The sequence below is a fragment of the Mytilus californianus genome, unplaced genomic scaffold (genome assembly GCF_021869535.1).
Source record: "Mytilus californianus isolate M0D057914Y unplaced genomic scaffold, xbMytCali1.0.p SCAF_9, whole genome shotgun sequence".
NCBI lineage: Eukaryota > Metazoa > Mollusca > Bivalvia > Mytilida > Mytilidae > Mytilus > Mytilus californianus.
Genome location: NW_026262745.1, coordinates 7,213,609 through 7,236,621, shown reverse-complemented (window position 1 = coordinate 7,236,621; position 23,013 = coordinate 7,213,609). Strand labels below are relative to the sequence as shown.

The 23,013-nt window shown below is 33.1% G+C and overlaps 2 protein-coding genes across 2 annotated transcripts in view; one reads left to right on the top strand and one right to left on the bottom strand.

The window, feature by feature from the left end:
- Nucleotides 1–20,621, bottom strand: part of LOC127714969 (vacuolar protein sorting-associated protein 37A-like) — a 26,578-nt gene extending 5,957 nt beyond the window's left edge. Inside the window, exons 1-8 of the mRNA XM_052220996.1 lie at nt 20,439–20,621; nt 17,286–17,360; nt 16,050–16,164; nt 14,220–14,308; nt 12,771–12,939; nt 3,425–3,489; nt 2,739–2,866; nt 2,023–2,081 (exon numbers count right to left, since the gene is read on the bottom strand). Of these exons, the coding sequence (XP_052076956.1) occupies nt 2,023–2,081; nt 2,739–2,866; nt 3,425–3,489; nt 12,771–12,939; nt 14,220–14,308; nt 16,050–16,164; nt 17,286–17,360; nt 20,439–20,545 (807 nt within the window). The 5' untranslated portion in view covers nt 20,546–20,621. The remainder of the gene's footprint in view (nt 1–2,022; nt 2,082–2,738; nt 2,867–3,424; nt 3,490–12,770; nt 12,940–14,219; nt 14,309–16,049; nt 16,165–17,285; nt 17,361–20,438) is intronic.
- Nucleotides 20,619–23,013, top strand: part of LOC127714976 (CCR4-NOT transcription complex subunit 7-like) — a 15,332-nt gene continuing 12,937 nt past the window's right edge. Inside the window, exon 1 of the mRNA XM_052221007.1 lies at nt 20,619–20,746. The gene's annotated coding sequence lies outside the window, so the exon portion shown is untranslated. The remainder of the gene's footprint in view (nt 20,747–23,013) is intronic.

The following is a 23,013-nucleotide window of genomic DNA, read 5'->3' as shown; positions in this document are numbered from 1 at the left end:
AGCACCTCATAAGGAACATTCATGCCATGTTTGGTTTCATTCCATTCAGTGGTTCTCTAAGAGAAGACATTTGTATGTATTTCTCATAGGGTCCCATGTTAAACTAAGTCCCCTGCAGGCGGCCATCTTGGATTATGGATCGGCTTCAAAGTAACAACACTCGGTCAGCACCTCATAAGAAACATTCATGCCATGTTTGGTTTCATTCCATTCAGTGGTTCTCTAAAAGAAGACATTTGTATGCATTTCCCATAGGGTCCTATGTTAAACTAAGTCCCCCGCTGGCGGCCATCTTGGATGATGGATCCGCTACAAAGTAACAACACTTGGTCAGCACCTCATAAGGAACATTCCTGCCATGTTTGGTTTCATTCCATTCAGTGGTTCTCTAGAAGAAGTTCAAAATGTAACTAGAGGCTCTAAAGAGCCTGTGTCGCTCACCTTGGTCTATGTGCATATTAAACAAAGGACACAGATGGATTCATGACAAAATTGTGTTTTGGTGATGGTGATGTGTTTTGGTGATGGTGATGTGTTTGTAGATCTTACTTTACTGAACATTCTTGCTCCTTACTATTATCTCTATCTATAATGAACTTGGCCCGGTAGTTACAGTGGAAAATACTTTGTAAAAATTTACAAAAATTTACAAAATTTATGAAAATTGTAAAAAATTGACTATAAAGGGCAATAACTCCTTAAGGGGTCAATTGACAATTTTGGTCATGTTGCCTTATTTGTAGATCTAACTTTGCTGTACATTATTGCTGTTTACAGTTTATCTCTATCTATAATAATATTCAAGATAATAACCAAAAGCTGCAAAATTTTCTTAAAATTACCAATTCAGGGGCAGCAACCCAACAATGTGTTGCCTGATTGGTCTGAAAATTTCAGGGCAGATAGATCTTGACCTAATGAACAATTTTACCCCCATGTCAGATTTGCTCTAAATGCTTTGGTTTCAGAGATATGAGCCAAAAACTGCATTTTACCCTATGTACTATTTTTTAGCCATGTCGGCCATCTTGGTTCACGGGCGGGGTCATCGGACACATTTTTTAAACAAGATACCCTAATGATGATTGTGGACAAGTTTGGTTAAATTTGTCTTAGTAGTTTCAGAGGAGAAGATTTTTGTAAAAGATTACAAAAATTTACGAAAAATGGTTAAAAATTGACTATAAAGGGCAATAACTCCTTAAGGGGTCAACTGACCATTTTGGTCAAGTTGACTTATTTGTAGATCTTACTTTGCTGAAAATTATTGCTGTTTACAGTTTATCTCTATCTATAATAATATTCAAGATGATAACCAAAAACAGCAAAATTTCCTTAAAATTACCAATTCAGGGGCAGCAACCCAACAACAGGTTGTCCGATTCATCTGAAAATTTCAGGGCAGATAGATCTTGACCTTATAAACAATTTTACCCATGTCAGATTTGCTCTAAATGCTTTGGTTTCAGAGATATAAGCCAAAATCTACATTTTACCCCTATGTTCTATTGTTAGCCATGGCGGCCATCTTGGTTTGTTGGCCGGGTCACCAGACACATTTTTTAAACTAGATACCCCAATGATGATTGTGGCCAAGTTTGGTCAAATTTGGCCCAGTAGTTACAGAGGAGAAGATTTTTGTAAAAGTTTACGGACGACGGACGACGGACGCAAAGTGATGAGAAAAGCTCACTTGACCTTTCAGGTCAGGTGAGCTAAAAATCAGTTGGTAGTTGTGAAGTTAAATGACACTGAAGGTTACATATATACTTTATGCCTTGTAAAAGGTCATTAAAACTTTTACCAACTATTAACTATTAATTTTCAGATTATCCCAACCACAATACTAAGTATTTTTCGAGAGTAGCCCTCACATACCTGAAGCAAAATATTTTTTGCAGAAAATTATACTTTTCTTATAAACCATTAATTACTCTGTTATGCAATGAAAAATTTGACAGAAAAAGCCATATAGTTTTTTTCATAAATTAAATAATTTTCATTTTTACAATATAATATTACCTTTTCACCAACCCATTGTCTCATCTGTTGGATCTTTGGTTTCTTAGATAAATTTTCTTCTGTAAAATAATTATTTTAATGTATCTTTATGCTATAGATATATTTATTGTTAATGAGTAGGTGTTTATTTTTGTTGGTTAATAGTTGTTATTTTTAGTTAGATGGTAGGTGTTCAACTTCTCTATATATCTAAACAACTTAAACACGTTCTTAGTAAACCAGAATATAGAGGTCAAACAACAGACCTTCTACAAGTAAAATTTGTTTGTTCACATTTCTTCTTTCTATCATTAATGTAAAGGTCTTTTATCTCTCCTTCTTCCCTTCAATTGACAATGGAATTTTTATTCAAATTCAAATTAAAATTAACAAATTCCTTATTGGCATTTTTTATAATACAGCTTCATTCAAAAAATTATTCTTTTGCATAAAATTGACAAATATATAAACAAATATCCAATTAGACATATGTACCTTCTTGAAACAGACATTTTTTTTTAAATATAAAATAAATAGTTGAATATAAAACATTTTTGCTTTCTGTAGATTCTTTTAATCTAAGATAATAATTTTTCTGCTAAAAGAAATAGTTACTGTTTCATACAGTCAACTGGAAAATTTCTCATGAAAAACTTATCTTGTGGTTTGCATGTCTTAAAACTATTCCCCCAAAAAAGTATAAATCTAAAGGAAATGGACAACATTTGTATACTTACTAGCTAGTTCTATACATTCATTAGATAATTTTTCTCTGTCTTCCTTCATTTTTGATACTTCTGACATTTTTTGTATCATTTCTAAGATTTTGTCTTCTTCATTTAACAATCCATTCAATTCTGTAAGACTAAAACAAAAGATACACTTAATTTCAACAAAGTTTGCAATTATTTAGTTTGCTCAGATTGTCATTTAGATAAATCTGTTAACCGTTTAATGCTGAAATAATAATAATAATTTCAAAGACAATCTTTGATAAAACAAACATACAGATGATGAATAACTTTTTAATTTAATATTTGTCACAAAACATATTTCACAGACTTAATACAGTGACACAGGATCATCTAGGCTAAAAAATATTAAATAAACTCTAGTTATATTTTCCTTTCTTTATTTTTTTTATTAGAACAACATACAGTAACAAAGCTAGGAACCTTTCTGGTCTTAGTTTAGTAATTTAGTAGATTTCTTTTTCCACAAAAGAGTTTGGCAGAAGTTTGGTGGTCTTTGTTGAATTCATTAACAACTTGTGTTAGACTTGGGCTTAAAATGTTGTATAAGCACTCTACTAGTAATAGAGATTGTACACTGACTTAAAGATGATTTGTTTTATTGTGTTGTTTGGTTGCTGTTTAGATTAGGTATTACCAAAATCTCATTTCAAATCATATATAAGTTTTACCTTTTAGTTTTTAATTCTGGGAAGGCAGCAAACACATCTGGTACCCTTAATTCATCATCGGGTACCTGTAACAATAAAGAAAACATTCATAAAGGTTAGATACATACATATTCTTCAAATTCAGAAATGACCAAAATGTGTTTTATCAATGCAAAACAAGTATTACAGAATGAACACTAGGCCAAAATTGATTTTCCATTTCTATAAATATTCCAATTACTGTTGTACTGGAATCTAAATAATCTTGCATTGTAGTCAATGGTATAGGATACTCTCTCTCATATCTGAATTTTAATATAAAAATAAGAAAATGTGGTATGATTGCCAATGAGACAACTCTCAACAAGAAACCAAATGACACAGACATTAGCAACTATAGGTCACTGTATGGCCTTCAACTATGAGTAAAACCCATACTGCATAGTCAGCTATAAAAGGCTCCAAAATGACACATGTAAAACAATTCAAACAAGAAGACTAACGGCCTGATTTATGTACAAAATAATGAACAAAAAACAAATATGGAATACAGCAACAAACGACAACCACTGAATTACAGACTCCTGACTTGGGACAGGCACATATAGAATGTGGCGGGGTTAAACTAGTCTGAAAGCGCCAACCCTCCCACTAACCTGGGACAGTGGTGTAACAGTACAAACATAAGAACAAATTATAATCAAAGCGCGAAAGCGCTGTAAAGGCAGTTAATTACAGGTTGTGTGTATTTTTAGTCCAGTTATATCATTATCTTGCATAGTACATTGTACTTATCAGAGGTGGCTTTCAGTATTTAAGATTTAGAGTTCTCTAATGATATTGAACAAGTTTTATGAATGTCATATTCTGAGCACTATATGAAGGCGATTGTTCTCATTTGTTTATGAACTAGTGGATTATGTCCAGTTTGTACCTTTTTTATCTATGTTTATAGTCAAATACTGTTAAAAATAGTTTTGCATTTTCTTTTTAGTAATAAGTAAATGTTATCAACTGTATTTTATTCGACTTTGCAAATGTGGTTTGTTACTGGTAAGTACAATGTATGGGTGATAGTTGTTTCATTGGCAATCATGACACATCTCCTTATTTATATAATGATCTATATTCAACGACTTCAGGTACAAAAAAAATGTATGTAACTAAACTATGATGGGAAAACTTTGACTTCTTTCTTTTATATAAACTTTTGATTTGGTACCATAAAACTATGTAGAATAAATGTACATTGCAACATGTCAACTCTTTCAATGACAATACTTTTTTTAGAAACTATAACTCCAAGCAAAATTATATTTCCAAGTATAAAGTAAATTATGAATGAAACAAGAGTGAACACGCTGAAATGTCTCGCCTTCTTTACTAATCATTGATATTATGTTGATAGTCCTAAATATAAAGCTTTATTACAACTGTCACATAAACTTAACATTAACCAAGTAAACTAAACATTGACCAATGAACCAAGAAAATGAGGTCAAGGTCAGATGAACCATGCTAGGCAGGCATGTACAGCTAACAATTCTTCCATACAACAAATATAGTTGACCTATTGCTTATAGTTTAAGAAAAACAGACCAAAACACAAAAACTTAAAACTGAGCAATTAACCTTGAAAATGAGGTCAAGGTAAAATAAAATGCTCCGCAGGGCGCAGCTTGATACGACCGCAGAGGTCGAACCCTGAACAGTTGGGGCAAGTATGGACACAACATTCAAGCTTGATACAGCTCTGAATTTGGATTGTGATTAAATATTTGACACAGCATAGGTTACTGACACAGAATGAATGTGGTCTAAGAACTTAAAAATTTTAAATTGGACATTCACCTATTATGGTCCAATATCAAAAATCTAAATACATGGTTAGATTCAGCATATCAAAGAACCCCAAGAATTCAATTTTTGATGAAATCAAACAAAGTTTAATTTAGGACCCTTTTGACCTCAATGTGGACAAAGTTGATAACGGGGCCCAAAAATCAAAAATCTAAATACATGGTCAGATTCAGCATATCAAAGAACCCCAAATATTCAATTTTTGTTGAAATCAAACAAAGTTTAATTTTGGACCCCGATTTGGACCAACTTGAAAACTGGGCCCATAATCAAAAATCTAAATATATGTTTAGATTCAGCATATCAAAGAACCCTAAGAATTCAATTTTTGTTAAAATCAAACTTAGTTTAATTTTGGACCCTTTGGACCTTAATGTAGACCAATTTAAAAACGGGGCCCAAAATCCAAAAACGGAACCAAAAATTAAGAATCTAAATACACGGTTAGATTCGGCATATCAAAGAACCCCAATAATTCAATTTTTGATGAAATCAAACAAAGTTTAATTTTGGACCCTTTGGACCTCAATGTGGACCAATTTAAAAACGGGGCCCAAAATCCAAAAACTTAATACACGGTTAGATTCAGCACATTAAAGAACCCCAAGAATTCAAGAATAAAACCCCATTGAAATTGGTGCAATTGAATATTTCTTGCTATTGCGCAATACTGTACAATTGACAATTTCTTGCTATTGCGCAATATTGTGCTATTGGATATTTCTTGCTATTGCGCAATACTGTGCAATTGAAGATTTCTTGCTATTGCGCAATACTGTGCAATGGAAGATTTCTTGCTATTGTGCAATACTGTGCAATTGAAAATTTCTTGCTATTGCACAATACTTATTATATAATAATTTACACATCCTGTTTGGTGTGTATCTCCTACCATATCATTATTATTTGCTTTTAAATATAAATCAGAAATAACCAACTTAAAATGGAAAATTTTAAAAGAAAAAAAAAAGGAAAAAAAAGAAAAGAAATGAAAAAAAAAATCCCCCCCCCAAATTTTTTGAAACCCCTTATGATTCATCACCCCCAAACTCAATTCCAGCCTTCCCTTTGTGGTATGGAACCTTGCAGTACAATTTCAGAGAGATCCATACACTTGAACACAAGTTATTGTCCTGAAACTAGAAAAATGCTTGTTTTTTTTTCCTTTTTGGCCCCTAATCCCTAAAATTTTGAGGCAATTACCCCCAATATCAATCCAAGCCTTCCCTTTTTGGTATGGTACCTTGCAGTACAATTTCAGAGAGATCCATACACTTGAACACAAGTAATTGTCTGGAAACTAGAAAAATGCTATTTTTGGCCCCTTATTCCTAAACGTTTTGGGCAATTACCCCCAAACTCAATTCCAGCTTTCCCTTTGTGATATGGAACCTTGTAGTTCAATTTCAGAAAGATCCATACACTTACACACAAGTTATTATCATGAAACTAGAAAAATGCTTGTTTTTTGCCCCTTTTTTGGCCCCTATTCCTAAAATTTTGAGGCAATTACCCCCAAAATCAATCCCAGCATTCCCTTTGTGATATGAAACCTTGTGGTACAATGTCAGAGAGATCCATACACTAACACACAAGTTATGTCTAGAAGTTACAAAAATGCTTATTTTTGGCCCCTAATTCCTTAACTGTTGGTACCATAACCCCTAAAATTAATCCCAACCTTCCTTCTGTGGTATTGAACCTTATGGTAAAATTTCACGGAGATCCATTCACTTAAACTAAAGTTAGAGTGCGAAAACCAATGTGTCTTCGGACGACGCCAGACGACGACGACGCCAACGTCATACCAATATACGACCAAAAAATATTTAAATTTTGCGGTCGTATAAAAAAACCTGCGTGACAAATAGATCATAAAATATTTCCATACACCAAATATAGTTGAACTATTACATATAGTATTAGAAAAAAAGACCAAAACTCAAAAACTTAACTTTGACCACTGAACCATGAAAATGAGGTCAAGGTCAGATGACACCTGCCAGCTAGACATGTACACCTTACAATCATTCCATACACCAAATATAGTAGACCTATTGCATACAGTATAAGAAAAACAGACCAAAACACAAAAACTTAACTATAACCACTGAACCATGAAAATGAGGTCAAGGTCAGATAACACCTGCCAGTTGGACAGTCCTTCCATACACCGAATATACTAGACCTATTGCTTATAGTATCTGAGATATGGACTTGACCACCAAAACTTAAACTTGTTCACTGATCCATGAAATGAGGTCGAGGTCAAGTGAAAACTGTCTGACGGGCATGAGGACCTTGCAAGGTACGCACATACCAAATATAGTTATCCTATTACTTATAATAAGAGAGAATTTAACATTACAAAAAATCTTAACTTTTTTTCAAGTAGTCACTGAACCATGAAAATGAGGTCAAGGACATTGGACATGTGACTGACGGAAACTTCGTAACATGAGGCATCAATATACAAAGTATGAAGCATCCAGACCTTCCACCTTCTAAAATATAAAGCTTTTAAGAAGTTAGCTAACGCCGCCACCGGATCACTATCCCTATGTCGAGCTTTCTGCGACAAAAGTCGCAGGCTCTACAAAAAGGAGTTCTTAATTAAGAAATAAACTGATTCGCTGAGCGCAGCTGGATACACCTGCAGAGGTCCAACCCTGAATAGTTGGGGCAAAAATGGACACAATATTCAAGCTTGATACAGGTCTGAATTTGGATTGTAATTAAATATTTGACATATTATAGTTTCTGAATAAATGTAGTCAAAGAACTTGAAATCGTTTTTATTTTAATTGAATTTATATTCAATTAAAGATTTCTTGCTGTTGTGCAGTACACTGTGCTGTTGCGCAATACTTAATAAATCTGTTGCCAGACTATAAACAAATAAAGTTCAATTTCTTCTCAATGTCATATTTGAAATTTATGAAAATCAATAGGGAGATTACATCAATAGCTATAAATAATTCACCAAAGTTTCATGCGAACTGCTTAAAGCATTTTTGAGTTGTTGTCCAAAAACTGGAAAATCCCCCCTTTTTTAATGAATAAAAACCCCACAACTCAGAAATGTAAAATCTAAAATTTATAAAATTCTAAAGGGAGCTTACGGATTGATAATTTAGTCTTAGATGCAAGATTTTTTTATCAGTTGTTAGTGGCTTTGAACTAGCTGTCAGTAAATGCGAGTACTCTCAGATCTGTACTTAGTGTCTTTTAGTTGTTTGGATGTACAACTACCTGGCCACGTCCACTTGTATTTGTATTTATCCATCTGATGAGTTAAGCCTCTTTCAACTGATTTTTATAGTTCGTTCTTATATTGTACTGTTACACCACTGTCCCAGGTTAGGGGGTGGGTTGGGATCCTGCTAACATGTTTAACCCCGCCACATTCTGTATGTACATGTATGTGCCTGTTCCAAGTCAGGAGCCTGTAATTCAGTGGTTGTCGTTTGTTGATGTGTTGCATATTTGTTATTCGTTCACTTTTTGTACATAAATTAGGCCGTTAGTTTTCTTGTTTGAATTGTTTTACATTGTCATTTCGGGGCCTTTTATAGCTCACTGTGCGGTATGTGCTTTGCTCATTGTTGAAGGACGTACTGTGACCTATAGCTGTTAATTTCTGTGTCATTTGGTCTCTCGTGGAGAGTTGTCTCATTGGCAATCATACCACATCTTCTTTTTTATATTTACATCAACAGATATAAACAATTCACCAAAGTCAAACTTAGTTGTAAGATCTCTGAAATTTTTTACATGTTACAAGTTTTTTCTAATTGTTGGAGATTGTACGGTGACAGTAACACCTGTGACTGCTTAACCCATTTCTTATGCACTTTGGTTCGATAAACTCACTGAATATCATACCACATCTCCTTATTTTTTTATGCATTACAATTTACATGTGCATGTAATTGTAAATAATATTTATATATATATATCAGAACAAACTTCATTGCGTCACTTTTATTTATGCATCCTTTGGCACAATACAAGTTCTAAAATTACACAACATAAAACAACTAAATGTTATTTCAGATGAAAGTTTTGTTTCAGTTCCATTCATAGGATTTATTAGAATTTTGTATGTTTTGCCAAGTCCAATAATAAGCTCTATTTGCACATGTTAATTGGAGACTTTTCTATCCTGTATAAGAGTTTTGGAACTAATTCTGTTTCTTTTTTTGAAAAAGTGAGCAAACAAATCTTGCACATTTAAACCTTTGTCTGCCATCACACTGTCACCTGGATCACATAATTGAACTACACATGTATTCTACATCTTTCAACTATTTCACAGTCACTGGTACAACCAACATATGCATTAGAGACATACATTTTTGTAGTTGACTAAACCACCAGGTGTCGAACATATAAGTATTTTCAGTGTTTCTGTTTTTATATGATGAAAAGGTTGCCTGAGCTCTAGGAGCTTTATGTTTTATCACAGGATATTCTGTGCTGTCAATAATAATCCAAGTTGTAGGAAACTTTAATTTGAAGTTGGATGGCGAAAAATACCTGACTAAACCACTAAATGGCCAAGTGTTAGCCTCACGCCACTGTTTAGACATAAAAACAATCCATGTTTACACAATATTCTTAACACTAGTTTCAATCTAGAATCTAGACAGTTAAAAGTTGGTTGTATAATGCCTCAATTTCATCAAAGTCATAAAAAAATGATTTTCAAATGACACCCTATCAATTTGAAAATATATGTATCTCAAACAATGTGCTGCTGGACCAAGTGTGGTCAAAAAAAAAAATTTAGTATACAACTCTAAACTGGTATAAAATGCATGGCTGTGTCACGTGTCTTCATTTCAAAAATTCTCTGCTGAAAATATAGGCATTGATGGTGTTTGCGTAATTCCATCTGTGAAGCTCAACATTAGCTCGGCAGTTGGTGGTGGACAGTCATAAATCCTGTCTGCAGTATGAATGACTTCTTCAGGAAAACCAACTTTACAATCAAAACTTTCCTCTAGATTTCTACTACAATATTCATCAAGTTTAGTTCTTTTGTTTTCACAGGAAACTGCCCTGATTTTTCTTTTTGCGGACGATTCAGTCTCTTGCTTGATCCAGGAAAATAGGCTGGGAATGGCAGTAGACTTAAGTCTCTGTATGGAGGGTTTGCGCTCTGAAAAAGGTTATAAAACATTAGTTTTTTGATAATTAAATGAACTTCCATTAGCAATGCATACTTTGTACTACCTGGCAAAATATTAACTTCATTTATTCATTACAATCTGGATAAAACTATGTTAGCCTGATTCAATGTACATCAAAATGTATGTTATGTAAATCCAAAGGACAAACAATGAGAGACGTATGCAACAAACATACATTGTTTGTACCTAAATAACTATAATATAGATGAGAGATGTTTTGTTCCTGTTAACATTGTCATTGATATTTTTCAAGAAAGTCTATGAGGCATAGCTTATGCATTCCTGTCATTACTACATTAGCATAATTACTGCTAAAATAATTCTCAGTATGATATACCTCTTGTAAGAAATTATTATAATTGTAGCAAGCACCAAAAAATCTCAAACAGATCACATTGAATCGTAATCCAAAAAATTATGACGTCTTGAATTAACCACCCCCTTTTATTCTAAAACGATAATTGCGGTTGTAAACAGACTTTGGTTTATTCGCATGGCGATTACATATATAACTATATATTTTAAAAAGAAAATAGAGTTTTACCATGAATAGTTTCCTGCACGTAGTCTTTTTCAGTAAAATGTGCCTTGCAAACAACAGCTGATTGAGATGGACTCCACGATTTCACCGTGATCTCGTCCAATCTGCGTATGGGCCATGGCGTTGATCCAACTTTTCCTTCTTTTTAAGTCATTTGGAAATGCATGTCCTCCTCTTAAATGACATCCAGGTACACAACAACAAGTACTTGGCATCGTTAATTAAAAATGCAACTGTAATAGTTGCACAGTGCAGAAACCGGAAGTTGAAGAACAGGATCGGCTACCACGGCGCCACCTATTCAGGAACGATAATTTGCTACTTTATATAACTGCGAAATAACAATAACGTTAGACGGGTTCGCGTGCATAAACAGAAATGCGCTTTAAATTGTATAATATAATTCATGTTCAGTCGACCTTTAATTATTATATCAACGACTGAAATGATTTATAAACATCTAGATTGCAGATAACACTCGAAATTAACCCGACCTCTTTACACACGGAATTCAAATAATTCTAGTTTGTCAATCGGTTGACTGCTTATAATGTAAAATACAAATATATCAAAAGTTTTTAAAACTAACAAAACACAATGATTGTTTCTCTATTTCCCAATGTAAATGAAATGAAACAAAAAACATTTTATATCACAATAAGAAGAGGAGAGAATCAACATTTTCCGGATCTACTTGGAGCCTAATGACCCCCCACGTAGATAAGTTGGATATCGCGGAAAGAAAGATTAACACGGCAACTAGAAAGGCATTAAAGCACTGCCTTTAAAAATCAATTGAAAAGCGCTTAACTCATCAGATGGATACAAAGCAGAAATACCTCTAACAAAAACACAGAGCGGATGTGGTATTTTTTAAGTATCTAATCAAATTGCAGTTTTGCCTTTTCAAAATTGTTTCAGCAACCCATATGTTATATTTCAATAAGAAATCTAGCTTGAAATGTTGGTTTGTTGATCTAAATGAACAAAACATGATGGGTGGAGAGAGGTGTTAATATCTGTGGATACTTACACTAGGATCAGAACTACTTGATGGAACGGTAGGTGTAGTTACTGTCTGTGGTGGGAGGTGTTTAATTTCTGTGATTACTTACACTTGGACCAGAACTACTTGATGGAATGGTAGGTGTAGTTACTGTCTGTGGTGGGAGGTGTTTAATGTCTGTGATTACTTACACTTGGACCAGAACTACTTGATGGAATGGTAGGTGTAGTTACTGTCTGTGGTGGGAGGTGTTTAATGTCTGTGATTACTTACACTTGGACCAGAACTACTTGATGGAATGGTAGGTGTAGTTACTGTCTGTGGTGGGAGGTGTTTAATGTCTGTGATTACTTACACTAGGACCAGAACTACTTGATGGAATGGTAGGTGTAGTTACTGTCTGTGGTGGGAGGTGTTTAATGTCTGTGATTACTTACACTAGGACCAGAACTACTTGATGGAATGGTAGGTGCAGTTACTGTCTGTGGTGGGAGGTGTTTAATGTCTGTGATTACTTACACTTGGACCAGAACTACTTGATGGAATGGTAGGTGTAGTTACTGTCTGTGGTGGGAGGTGTTTAATGTCTGTGATTACTTACACTTGGACCAGAACTACTTGATGGAATGGTAGGTGTAGTTACTGTCTGTGGTGGGAGGTGTTTAATGTCTGTGATTACTTACACTTGGACCAGAACTACTTGATGGAATGGTAGGTGTAGTTACTGTCTGTGGTGGGAGGTGTTTAATGTCTGTGGTTACTTACACTAGGACCAGAACTACTTGATGGAACGGTAGGTGTAGTTACTGTCTGTGGTGGGAGACTTGGTGATGTATAAGGATTATATCCACCATACATTGGATATCCTGGGGCTCCTCCTTGTGCTACTGGCTGCAGACCAGTATGTGGGTATTGCATCGGTGCTCCAGGATTGCTGTTGTAAATATGATAAATAAACTATTTTTTATTGAAGCAAATTATTTTTCTTACATTCCAGTACACATCTTCATCAAATTATGATTTGTTTGGTTAGTGTGGATTCCTTATTTAAAATATGTGTGTAAATCTATAAATATACTAGTTACATCTTTTCAATATTAAACATTAGGTGTCAGTCTTTGTAAGAATCAGGCAGTTTAGAAAAATTTCATAACATGGCCAAAAAAAACCCAAGACCTAACCATCCTTTTTTGAATTTACCCTTATCTTGAGTTAGAAATGGTAGGTCTTTTGTTTTTGCGTGTCTGGTAATTCGAGAAATCTCTAGATAACTTTTGGTTAGAATGATAGCAAATTATGGAGTTAGCTCCCCTCAATTGTTAATTTGTAGTGCATTTTAACCAAATTATATCTTGAATTACCAGAACAGGAAAAGGAAACAAATGTTATATTCGTGCATAATTATACAATTTGTACATAAATTAATGTCAACTTGAGTGGGTTTTTGTTTGTCATGTTTTCACCACTGCTTGATTCGTAGGCAGATTGGCACTTTATAATAAATCATAAAACTTAGTTTTAAAATATAAGTGATTTTGAATGATACAGTTGCTTTATACATCTATAACAAATGAAATTGATAACATTCTTTGTCAGTTTACTTGTTGACTTTTCTGAGAAAAAGTAACTGTTTTGTATTACTGTGGATTCATTTGTATTAGTGGGCATCAACTTTCGTGGATTGAAGAAAAATTGTATTTTCGTGGATTGAAGAAAAATTGTATTGGTTTTGCCACCCTATATCTTTGAACATTTAAACTTGTGGTTAATATATATATCCTGAAATTTGGACATTGTTTGATATAGCTCATAAAGGGAGACAATTTGAATGTTCTTCAATAAGTGTGTAAATGTGCTGTAATGAACTGAAAATTGGACATTGTTTGATATAGCTCATAAAGGGAGACAATTTGAATGTTCTTCAATAAGTGTATAAATGTGCTGTAATGACATGAAAATTGGACATTGTTTGATATAGCTAATAAAGGGAGACAATTTGAATGTTCTTCAATAAGTGTGTAAATGTGCTATAATGAACTGAAAATTGGACATTGTTTGATATAGCTCATAAAGGGAGACAATTTGAATGTTCTTCAATAAGTGTGTAAATGTGCTATAATGAACTGAAAATTGGACATTGTTTGATATAGCTCATAAAGGGAGACAATTTGATTGTTCTTCAATAAGTGTGTAAATGTGATATAATGAACTTACAATCCTTGAGATACAAGTGATGGTGGACTTCTTCTGAATTCTTCTATAATGCTCTGTGTGATCTGGCCTAGGCTAGAATGCATTGTAAACTGAAAATAAAATAAATGTTTGTCAAAATGAAGAAAAATTACAAAGCTTAAAATTTTATTTTTTTCATAACATTATAATAAGTATGTTTACATGAATCACAAGATTGTATTTGGTCTTTGCAACTGCTTAATAGTTCTTTCCCCACACTTTAATATGTTTTTGAAAAATTAAAAGATTGACCTCATTGGCAATTAACAATGAGGTTTAAAATTTATAAAGATTTGTGAACTTTTCAATGAAATCCTGCAATGAACATGGTTTGCCTGGTAGGAAAACTACAAATGTGCAATAAGGCCATAAAAAAGAATAGGTTGGTTTGCCCTAACCCGACCGACCCATAAAAAAGCACCAGAGTCAAAATCTTTTTTTATTCAAAATTCACGATGTTTTTTTTTTTTAGTTTCCAACAAATTCTATCGTTTTTAAAACGCAAACACATGGATTGAGGTGTTTGATAAAAGGTGTGATGATGATTTCATGCTACGGAGAACTGATGAAATTTGTGTGACTGTCTCTGACCGATCGAGACACTCGTTTGAGCCCGATTTTGAGGAACCAATCTAAGTTGTCCAGGAATTTGATTCGGCATTAAAATGATATTATTCTGACAGAAGTTCTGTCAACAGTGTTTTGTTCAAGTGTTTCGTATTTGAATTTTGTATTCAAATAAACTTCTTCTTAGTATGAGCCTCCTTTAATTAGGAGAACCTCCAAATATATATGGAGTTTTTCCTTAACTTTGAAATTTTAAAGAATAAAACAAAAACGTTTTTTCAAACATATGTACAGCACATATAAATATAAAACAATAAAAGTATCATGCATGGCATATTTACAGGGACCTTTTTAATAATTATTTAATTTCATTTTCAAAGCTTTAAATATTTGTCGATAGCTTCTTTACATTTCTTACATATGTTATATGACAGACTCTGTGTTGGTATATATATGTCACTTATGATAATCACTATTTTCATTTGTTTGTCATTTCCTTCATTTTGAGATATATGTATATATATACATATATGCAATATATGTCTTGCTATTTGTTGTCCATAATTTTCAATCTTTCTATATGCATTTGGAATAACATATTTCTGGTTTTGTTTTCAATATTTTCCTGGAATTTTTACAATTATCAAACAGCTTCTTATATTTTGAACAGTCTATAACAATTGTACTATCACAGTTTTGTGCGTGAAGGTGCAGTTCCATTTTGTTGGTGTGATTTTATCAGTTATCTCTTTTCTTATTTCAGGGAAGTATTTTTCTCTCGTAGTACTGAGCATAAACTCATTTAAAATGTTTGTCTGTATTTACATTGAGGTGGAATGCTGAAAAAAAACCTGTTAATAGAAAAGATCTTTATAGCACATATAGATCCTGGCATATATGTGTCTGACAATTTATACAAAACTCTATAATAGTCTTTCATTTTAAAAGTTGTTTACAAGGTAAAATAATTTTTCCCCCTATTTTTCTCTCAAAGTATAAAAAAAAAAAAAAGAATTTCCCTACCTACCTTCCCACACCTGAGACTGGTGGGTAGGGTTTGGGCAAACAGAAATATTTTTAAGTCTGGCCTAAACGGTAATTTCTACCACAAGATAATTTCAGTCTTTAAAGTCCTTTCAAACACTTTAACAATAATTCAACTTCTCCTTTAAAAAGCCATGTTTAAACATTTTAACACAATAATGACCAACAATTATCTTAAGGGGTTTACTGATAATAACTTACAGAACTTAAACTTGGACAACCAATCAGCTTCCCTTGTGTATCCACCCATGTATGATTAACCAATGGTTCTACGGTAATGGTAGGTGGATCTTGTGGAAACTGTGGAGGAAGTGTGCTATAATAAAAATTAAATTGAAATATATTTTAAATGATATGCTGCTACTAACCGAATTCAAAATATTAATTCTGAGTAGTTCATCTACTGTATAACTAGGCTGTTAACACTTTGGTTGTGAAATAAAGCTCTGCCAGTGGCAAATGCATTTGACTCCAATCTTAATTGACAAATATTGACAGTTTTCCTGTCAAAGGTGGGTGGTTCTCTCCAGGCACTCCAGCTGCCTCCACTAATAGAAAACAAACCAACACAATATAGCCAATAGTGCCAAAAGTGGCATTAAACACCAATACTCAATCAATCAAAAGATAAGTTGGATTTAACTACAAGTCATTTTCATAGAAGAACTGCAGCAGCTAAAAATCAGGAACATCAATGAAAAAGCTGCTCCATTTATATATTATTTTCCAGTACATTATGACATTATTGCATATCAAATTCATCCCATATCTCTTCTATAAATTCATAAAACATAAAATGTATCAGTTTATATCAAATCATTGTTTGATTCCTTTTACAGCATACTTTACAGTAGGGTTTTGCTTTGGTCATTGATGAAGGCTGTACAGTCACCTATAGTTGTTGATGAAGGCTGTACAGTCACCTATAGTTGTTGATGAAGGCTGTACAGTCACCTATAGTCATTGATGAAGGTTGTACAGTCACCTATAGTTGTTGATGAAGGCTGTACAGTCACCTATAGTTGTTGATGAAGGCTGTACAGTCACCTATAGTCATTGATGAAGGCTGTACAGTCACCTATAGTTGTTTACATACATGTCCTTTAATCTCTGCTGGATAGTTGGTCATTTGCAATCATACCACACTATTATTTGTATATACATCCTAATGTAAAATGTAATTTGTTTGAAAATAAGACCAATATATTTTACTGAGGTTTAAAGGAAGAAGACATCAGATTTGCTTCAGGGTTAAATAAAGAAATTCAAGGACATTATAGACAGGAGCAGGAGCCAGGTGTAAATGTATGTAACTGTGGTACAAAAAATGTATACCCTTAGTGATCAACTAAAATTTGAAACATGATTGGAAAATTTTACACCCAAATAAAACAAAGAAGAATCATGTATATGCACTACCTACATAAATATACTTACATGACTAATGTTATATTATTATTACCACATCGAAATGTTACTCTGTATTCTGTGTTCTGAATTATCTCAATTGGACTGAAATGAAAAGAAATTTTACTTATATAGCATTCATACATTCAATGATTGTTATTAGCTTAAATCAGATTGTTAGTTTGCTATATATGCTGTATTGTTTCACATTTTGTTATCTGGGGCTTTTTATAGCATATTTTTTAGATACGTTTTGCTCATAGTTGAAGGTTATGCAGTGACATGTAGGTGTTTACATCCTTATCTTTTGATATTTCTATGGACAGCTGTCTCGTTGGCAATCATACCACATCTCCTTATTTTTACACTGTCATAATAATTTTTCCTTAATAGTTATAACATGTATAAGATTAAATTATGCTGTAAGCTTTCTCTGTTGGATTGTTTAACGTTTAATGTTAGGATATACAGTTTAATAGTGCCAAATGCTAACAAGTGATATAAGAGACGTCTGGAGAAGCAACTGCTGACTAATTATGTTATTATCCGACATTCAATGAATTTATAATGGGTGATAGAACGTATATTATATATAGAGAAAGAGTTCAAATTAGGTTATCTCTCATTTCTTAGAAGAAAAAAATTCTTTGCCCTAGTTGCCTATTTTTTTAATTATGGCTTTTTATATTTCAAATGCTGTTTATATTCCTCAAAATATTATTTTCTATGTTCCCTGGTTTTTTTTTTATATATCTTTTTCGTATTTGTTGGCATACAGTTTTTAAAATATTTTCTTTTTTATTTTTGGAAGGTTATTTTTGTTTTACTGATTTATTTTCCACGTAAACCCATTGATTAGCAGAATGATGTGCAAAGTGCTGCTTCATACGTTTTAGTTTGACAACACTACATTTGTATTTAATTTTCAGTCTGCGTTGGGTCAGTTCTGAAATAAAAATAATTACAGTGAGCAATACTTGTATACTAGTAGTTTGGTGATTCTTTATAATTGTGAATTTACTTTTTACTGTAAACAAATATTGTCCGAAAGTTGGTAATATATAACTAAAGTAGTACGCAAATAATAACACTAGAAGAAGATAACGATTCTTCTCGGGAATTAGGTTTATTTTGATATTTCTGTGTTTGTTAAATATGCATGAAATAATTGCCAGTGACATGAATGGACATTAAAACTAGAAGCATTCAATCGTTTGATGACCAGTTAATTAAATATTTACTATGATTTGTAGCCTAAAGAAAAGCAATTACTCCTATTTAAATAATTTTATGTTGCTGCCTTGACTCTTAATTGCATAATAATAATTTACGCACAATGCATGTTAACTTGTATGTATTTTTGACACCAATCTATAAAAAATATTTGCCGTGAAAAGACAATTCCATGATACACATATCAGTGATCAACAGCATGTGGTTGAACTTTGAACTTGACTTCACTCACAATACAATGTTGAATGCTAAAAATAGCTGGGATTAATTTTGTCAAATGCACGTGATGTTCTTATGGTGGGAAATATCGTAACAGTTAACACAGGTGACCTTACTGACCGACCGTTGGAAAATCCATTCATGATTTAATTTGATACGTAATGATTGGCAGTATTGTGCGTTAGTTTTGAGGCTCTTGATCGAGATCCATTAATAATTGATTTACCAGAATAGAAAATTTAATCCTTGTAATTATAAACAAAACAAGCTTTAGTCTTCTTTAACTATTTTATTTATTATATTTATTAGTCAACACCCAGATTCCTATTTAAATAATTTATTCGGACACCTCCTTTAAAGTTCGGGAATTATACAATTTAAACTGCCGACATCGATTTACAAAATCTTACTGACTGCACAAGCTTTAGAAAATGGCTAGAAATACGACGCAAAAGTAAAGACGGCTGATCATGAATAGTGTAAAACTTTGATCTTCATGTATTGATTGACACAATTCGTAAAATATGTTTATAAAAAACACGATTTTCATTAAAATTTCAAACATGGAAATAGAAAGGCAATATCTTTGTTATAATACAACGAGTGTCAACAAATCTGTTATTTCTATTATATGTAAATTTATTAAAAAACAAAATTTAAAATAATGCTGGGTCATAGAATATTGACGTGCATATGAAAAGTTTTTTTTATATAAAAACTAGGAATCGAAAGATGATCACTGCGTTATAAATATTGTAAAAAAAACAATTGTTTCAAAGAGATTAACGGGATATATATGTCAAAATAGAAAGCACGGATGATCTGGCTGACCAAATTGTTTTACTTGCGAGAAATGATTGACAGGTATGAATAGACGTAGAGGCTCCGACGGGGAATGTGGTATCGAAAGGAAAATAACAGTTTATTCACAATGCCTATATTCAATTTGTTTATATACTTTATAAATATGATATGTTGGCCTTATACTTAAAATTGTGTTTCTATTAATAACTTTAAGGAATAGGACGTTAAAAGGGGGAAATATTGTAACCATCAACGAAAACTCGTATAATTTACGGGATTGATGTCTCAACATTTTGATTAAAACTTCGATTGAAAACAGTCCTGGTTGTTATAATTTTGAATAAAATGAAATATTTACGGTTTACAAATACAAATAGTTTATTGGCACAAACACAATTATTATAATTGGCAACACATTTTTACAGTACATTGTTAAAAATCGTCTTTCTTTCATTTTCAAGTTAAAAAAAAGTTGATCCCATATTCATGATATTAAATTTTTATTTTTATTGTAATTTTTTCTTTGAATACAAAACAATATTTTACATTTATTATCTATCCTCCATAAATACTAAAATATCTGCACAGGTAAAATTTAATTCTAATCAAGCTGGTACAGATTGATTTACGACCTTCCACTCGGATATTGTACAGGTTAATATCACAGCAGGTGTTAATTACACTGAGACAACTGTTCGGCCAGTCTGACATCTAGACGGATTAAGACATCCATAATAATAAGTCTCTACCCGTACTGTACCTATCATTACAAATTGAAAAAAGTGGAAACTTATGCAAATATTAAGACTCCTGTCTAATTAGAGAAAACAAGAACAATTCATTAAAGTATACGTATATCATAATTCATAGCGATAATGACTCATTCTCAAATGATAATTTTTGTCCCAAGTAAAAAGCATTCCTTACTTTAAATTTGCTTTTTTCAATGAATCAATTTGTTTAGTTCGATGTGCCTGGAGATTTGTTTGTGATTGTGCTGTTGACTTGGATTTGTTTCCGATAAGCCAATTCATAATTTCGCCTTTCAGTTCCTTCTCAAGTAAGTTTGACAGGTGCTAATTATTCCCGGAAGTCACTCTTCGTCATCAAAAACGGGCTTCCGCTAGATCATGCGTCGCAGTTGAGCGCATGAAATCACAAAGAAATGTAGTTCATACATCATTTTCCGCTCGTACGTGCATATCACCTCCTGTCTTTCACCTAAACTGAAGTTGGTGTGTATTCAAGAGAACAATGAAAAGAATTAACCACTGAACAACCATTAATGCTACAGCTATGCATTGAAACCTTTACTATTTCCTGTGCATCTTTTATAGCTAAATTATTTTGTTGCACACTTGACACAAGTACCAACTTCCCACGTGCAATGCATTCAATGTTTTGACATATTTTGAATAAGATTAACTAAATAGTAGTTTATTTTGTTATTATGTTATTCTGTTGTATAATAATGTATAGATATATAGTCACCAAAATAACCATTCAGCATTGCAGTACATGTATGTTGATCAAGAGAGTAAACAATATACAGTATATCCAGTATAAATTAGTCTGGTAGAATTGATTTATTTATTAATTGTAATTGGCATTGAACTAGCTTTCAGTAACTGTGAGTACTCTTATCTGTGCTTTTTGTGTATTGTTTTTGTGCTCCAAACCCATCTAAAAGTGTATTCCAGTTGAGCTATTTGCACAGATATGTTCCAATTGTCGTAACCTCAATCCTGTCCTCTTTTCTTTGAATGTGACCTACCGAATAAAACTCATCATCCTGTTTGTACCTACATGAGCAACACGACAGGTGCCACATGTGTAGCAGGATCTGCCTACCATTCCAGAGCACCTGAGATCATCCCAGGGTTTTGGTTCTGTTTTTGTTGCTCATTCTTTAGTTCTCTATGTTGTGTTTTGTGTACTGTTGTTTCGTCTTTTATCGTTTTGCCACAGCATTGTCAGTTTGTGTTTCCTTTGTTATCTTTCGCCGCTCTTCTTGTTTTGTACAGTTTGTTTCATGGTGCTGTTACACCACTGTCTCTGGTTATGAGAGGGTTGAGCATTCCCAGGTAGGGAGCCTATAGTTGAGTGGTTGTCATTGGTTCTGGTCTGTCATATATGTTTTCGTAAATCAAATTGTAATAAAGAAGGCTGTTCAAATTCTCGCTATATTGTTTCACATGTTTCATGTTGGGCCTTATAACACAGACTACACATTATGGGATTTTCTGATTGTTGAATGCTTTGCGGTGGCCTATTATTGTTGATTTCATGTTATTTGAACTCTGGAACACGTATATTTGTCTCATTGGCAATCGTACCACATCTTTATAATTTGAAAGAATGTATAAACATAATGATCTGAGTGTACATCTTCTCTGTAATTGTAAAATTTGGAAAGTAATACCATGGTTAATCAAATTAGGATTGATGAACACAAACCCCACTAAACACTTGTCATAATATACATTTTTTGTATATAGAGTGAACAGTCTTGACGCTTAACCACAGGCCAACCAGCCCAGGCTTGTCATTTTGCTGTTGGGCCTGTAAAAATCAGGTCTACATGCCAATAGAATCCAACTAAAATTAAAAGTAAAATTTAGCTTCAGGCCTGTGGATTCTAAAGATTGTGAAGACGAGTGAAGGATCATTAGGGCAATACAAATAAACAAAGATGTGGAGTTAGGAGTTTAAAACAATGATAATCTGTATGTGTACATTGTAGAATACCTAGGAATTTTATGCAATGGGATGGAGATCCCAATTATTCCTGGATGATACTGGTTAGTGCCACTTTGATTCCTTCTAATGACAATGTTGTCTTCTAAAGTTGTTCCAGTTTACAGCTCAGGGGTTCAAATTAGCGGTGGTCTGAGGTCTGTGACCTTCCATTTACTGGTTCGGACCATCCCACCAATAGTTAGCTACACCTGATGGACTTTTGTACTTTTGCAGGTTAAGAAAATTACAAAAGCATTCTGAACAAAAATATAAAAATAATCTTAAAATATGCAACTACAAATGTATACTGAAAGGAAACTTTTGTGATTGCTTAAATTCTTCACAATTAATTTGATGGGTAGTCACCTGTCCCGTCGTCGTACAAGATACCGGGAAACTGGAGAATATAATATTAGAACATAACTAGTAAACGGTATGAGTCTGTTTGGTTTTGTGGTGACCTCTTCCAGAAGAAACCCCGATGAAACGAGTGATACAGCGGGTATGATTAGTGAAACGGCTTAAACACAGCCCAAAAACAGGATCTGACTAAAGACCAAATATATGACGGGGGAAAACGAGAACGTAGATTTTCCCCACACACACAGTGAAAGGGAAAGTGCCCTGGACAAAATTTTAAAACTTTTACACAAAAAATAATGATGAAAAATTTCCTCCAAGCATCTATATATCTTGCCAAAATATGTGATTAAAAGAAACTGACCCCAAATTTGAAAACGAAACTGTTATCTGACACACAGTA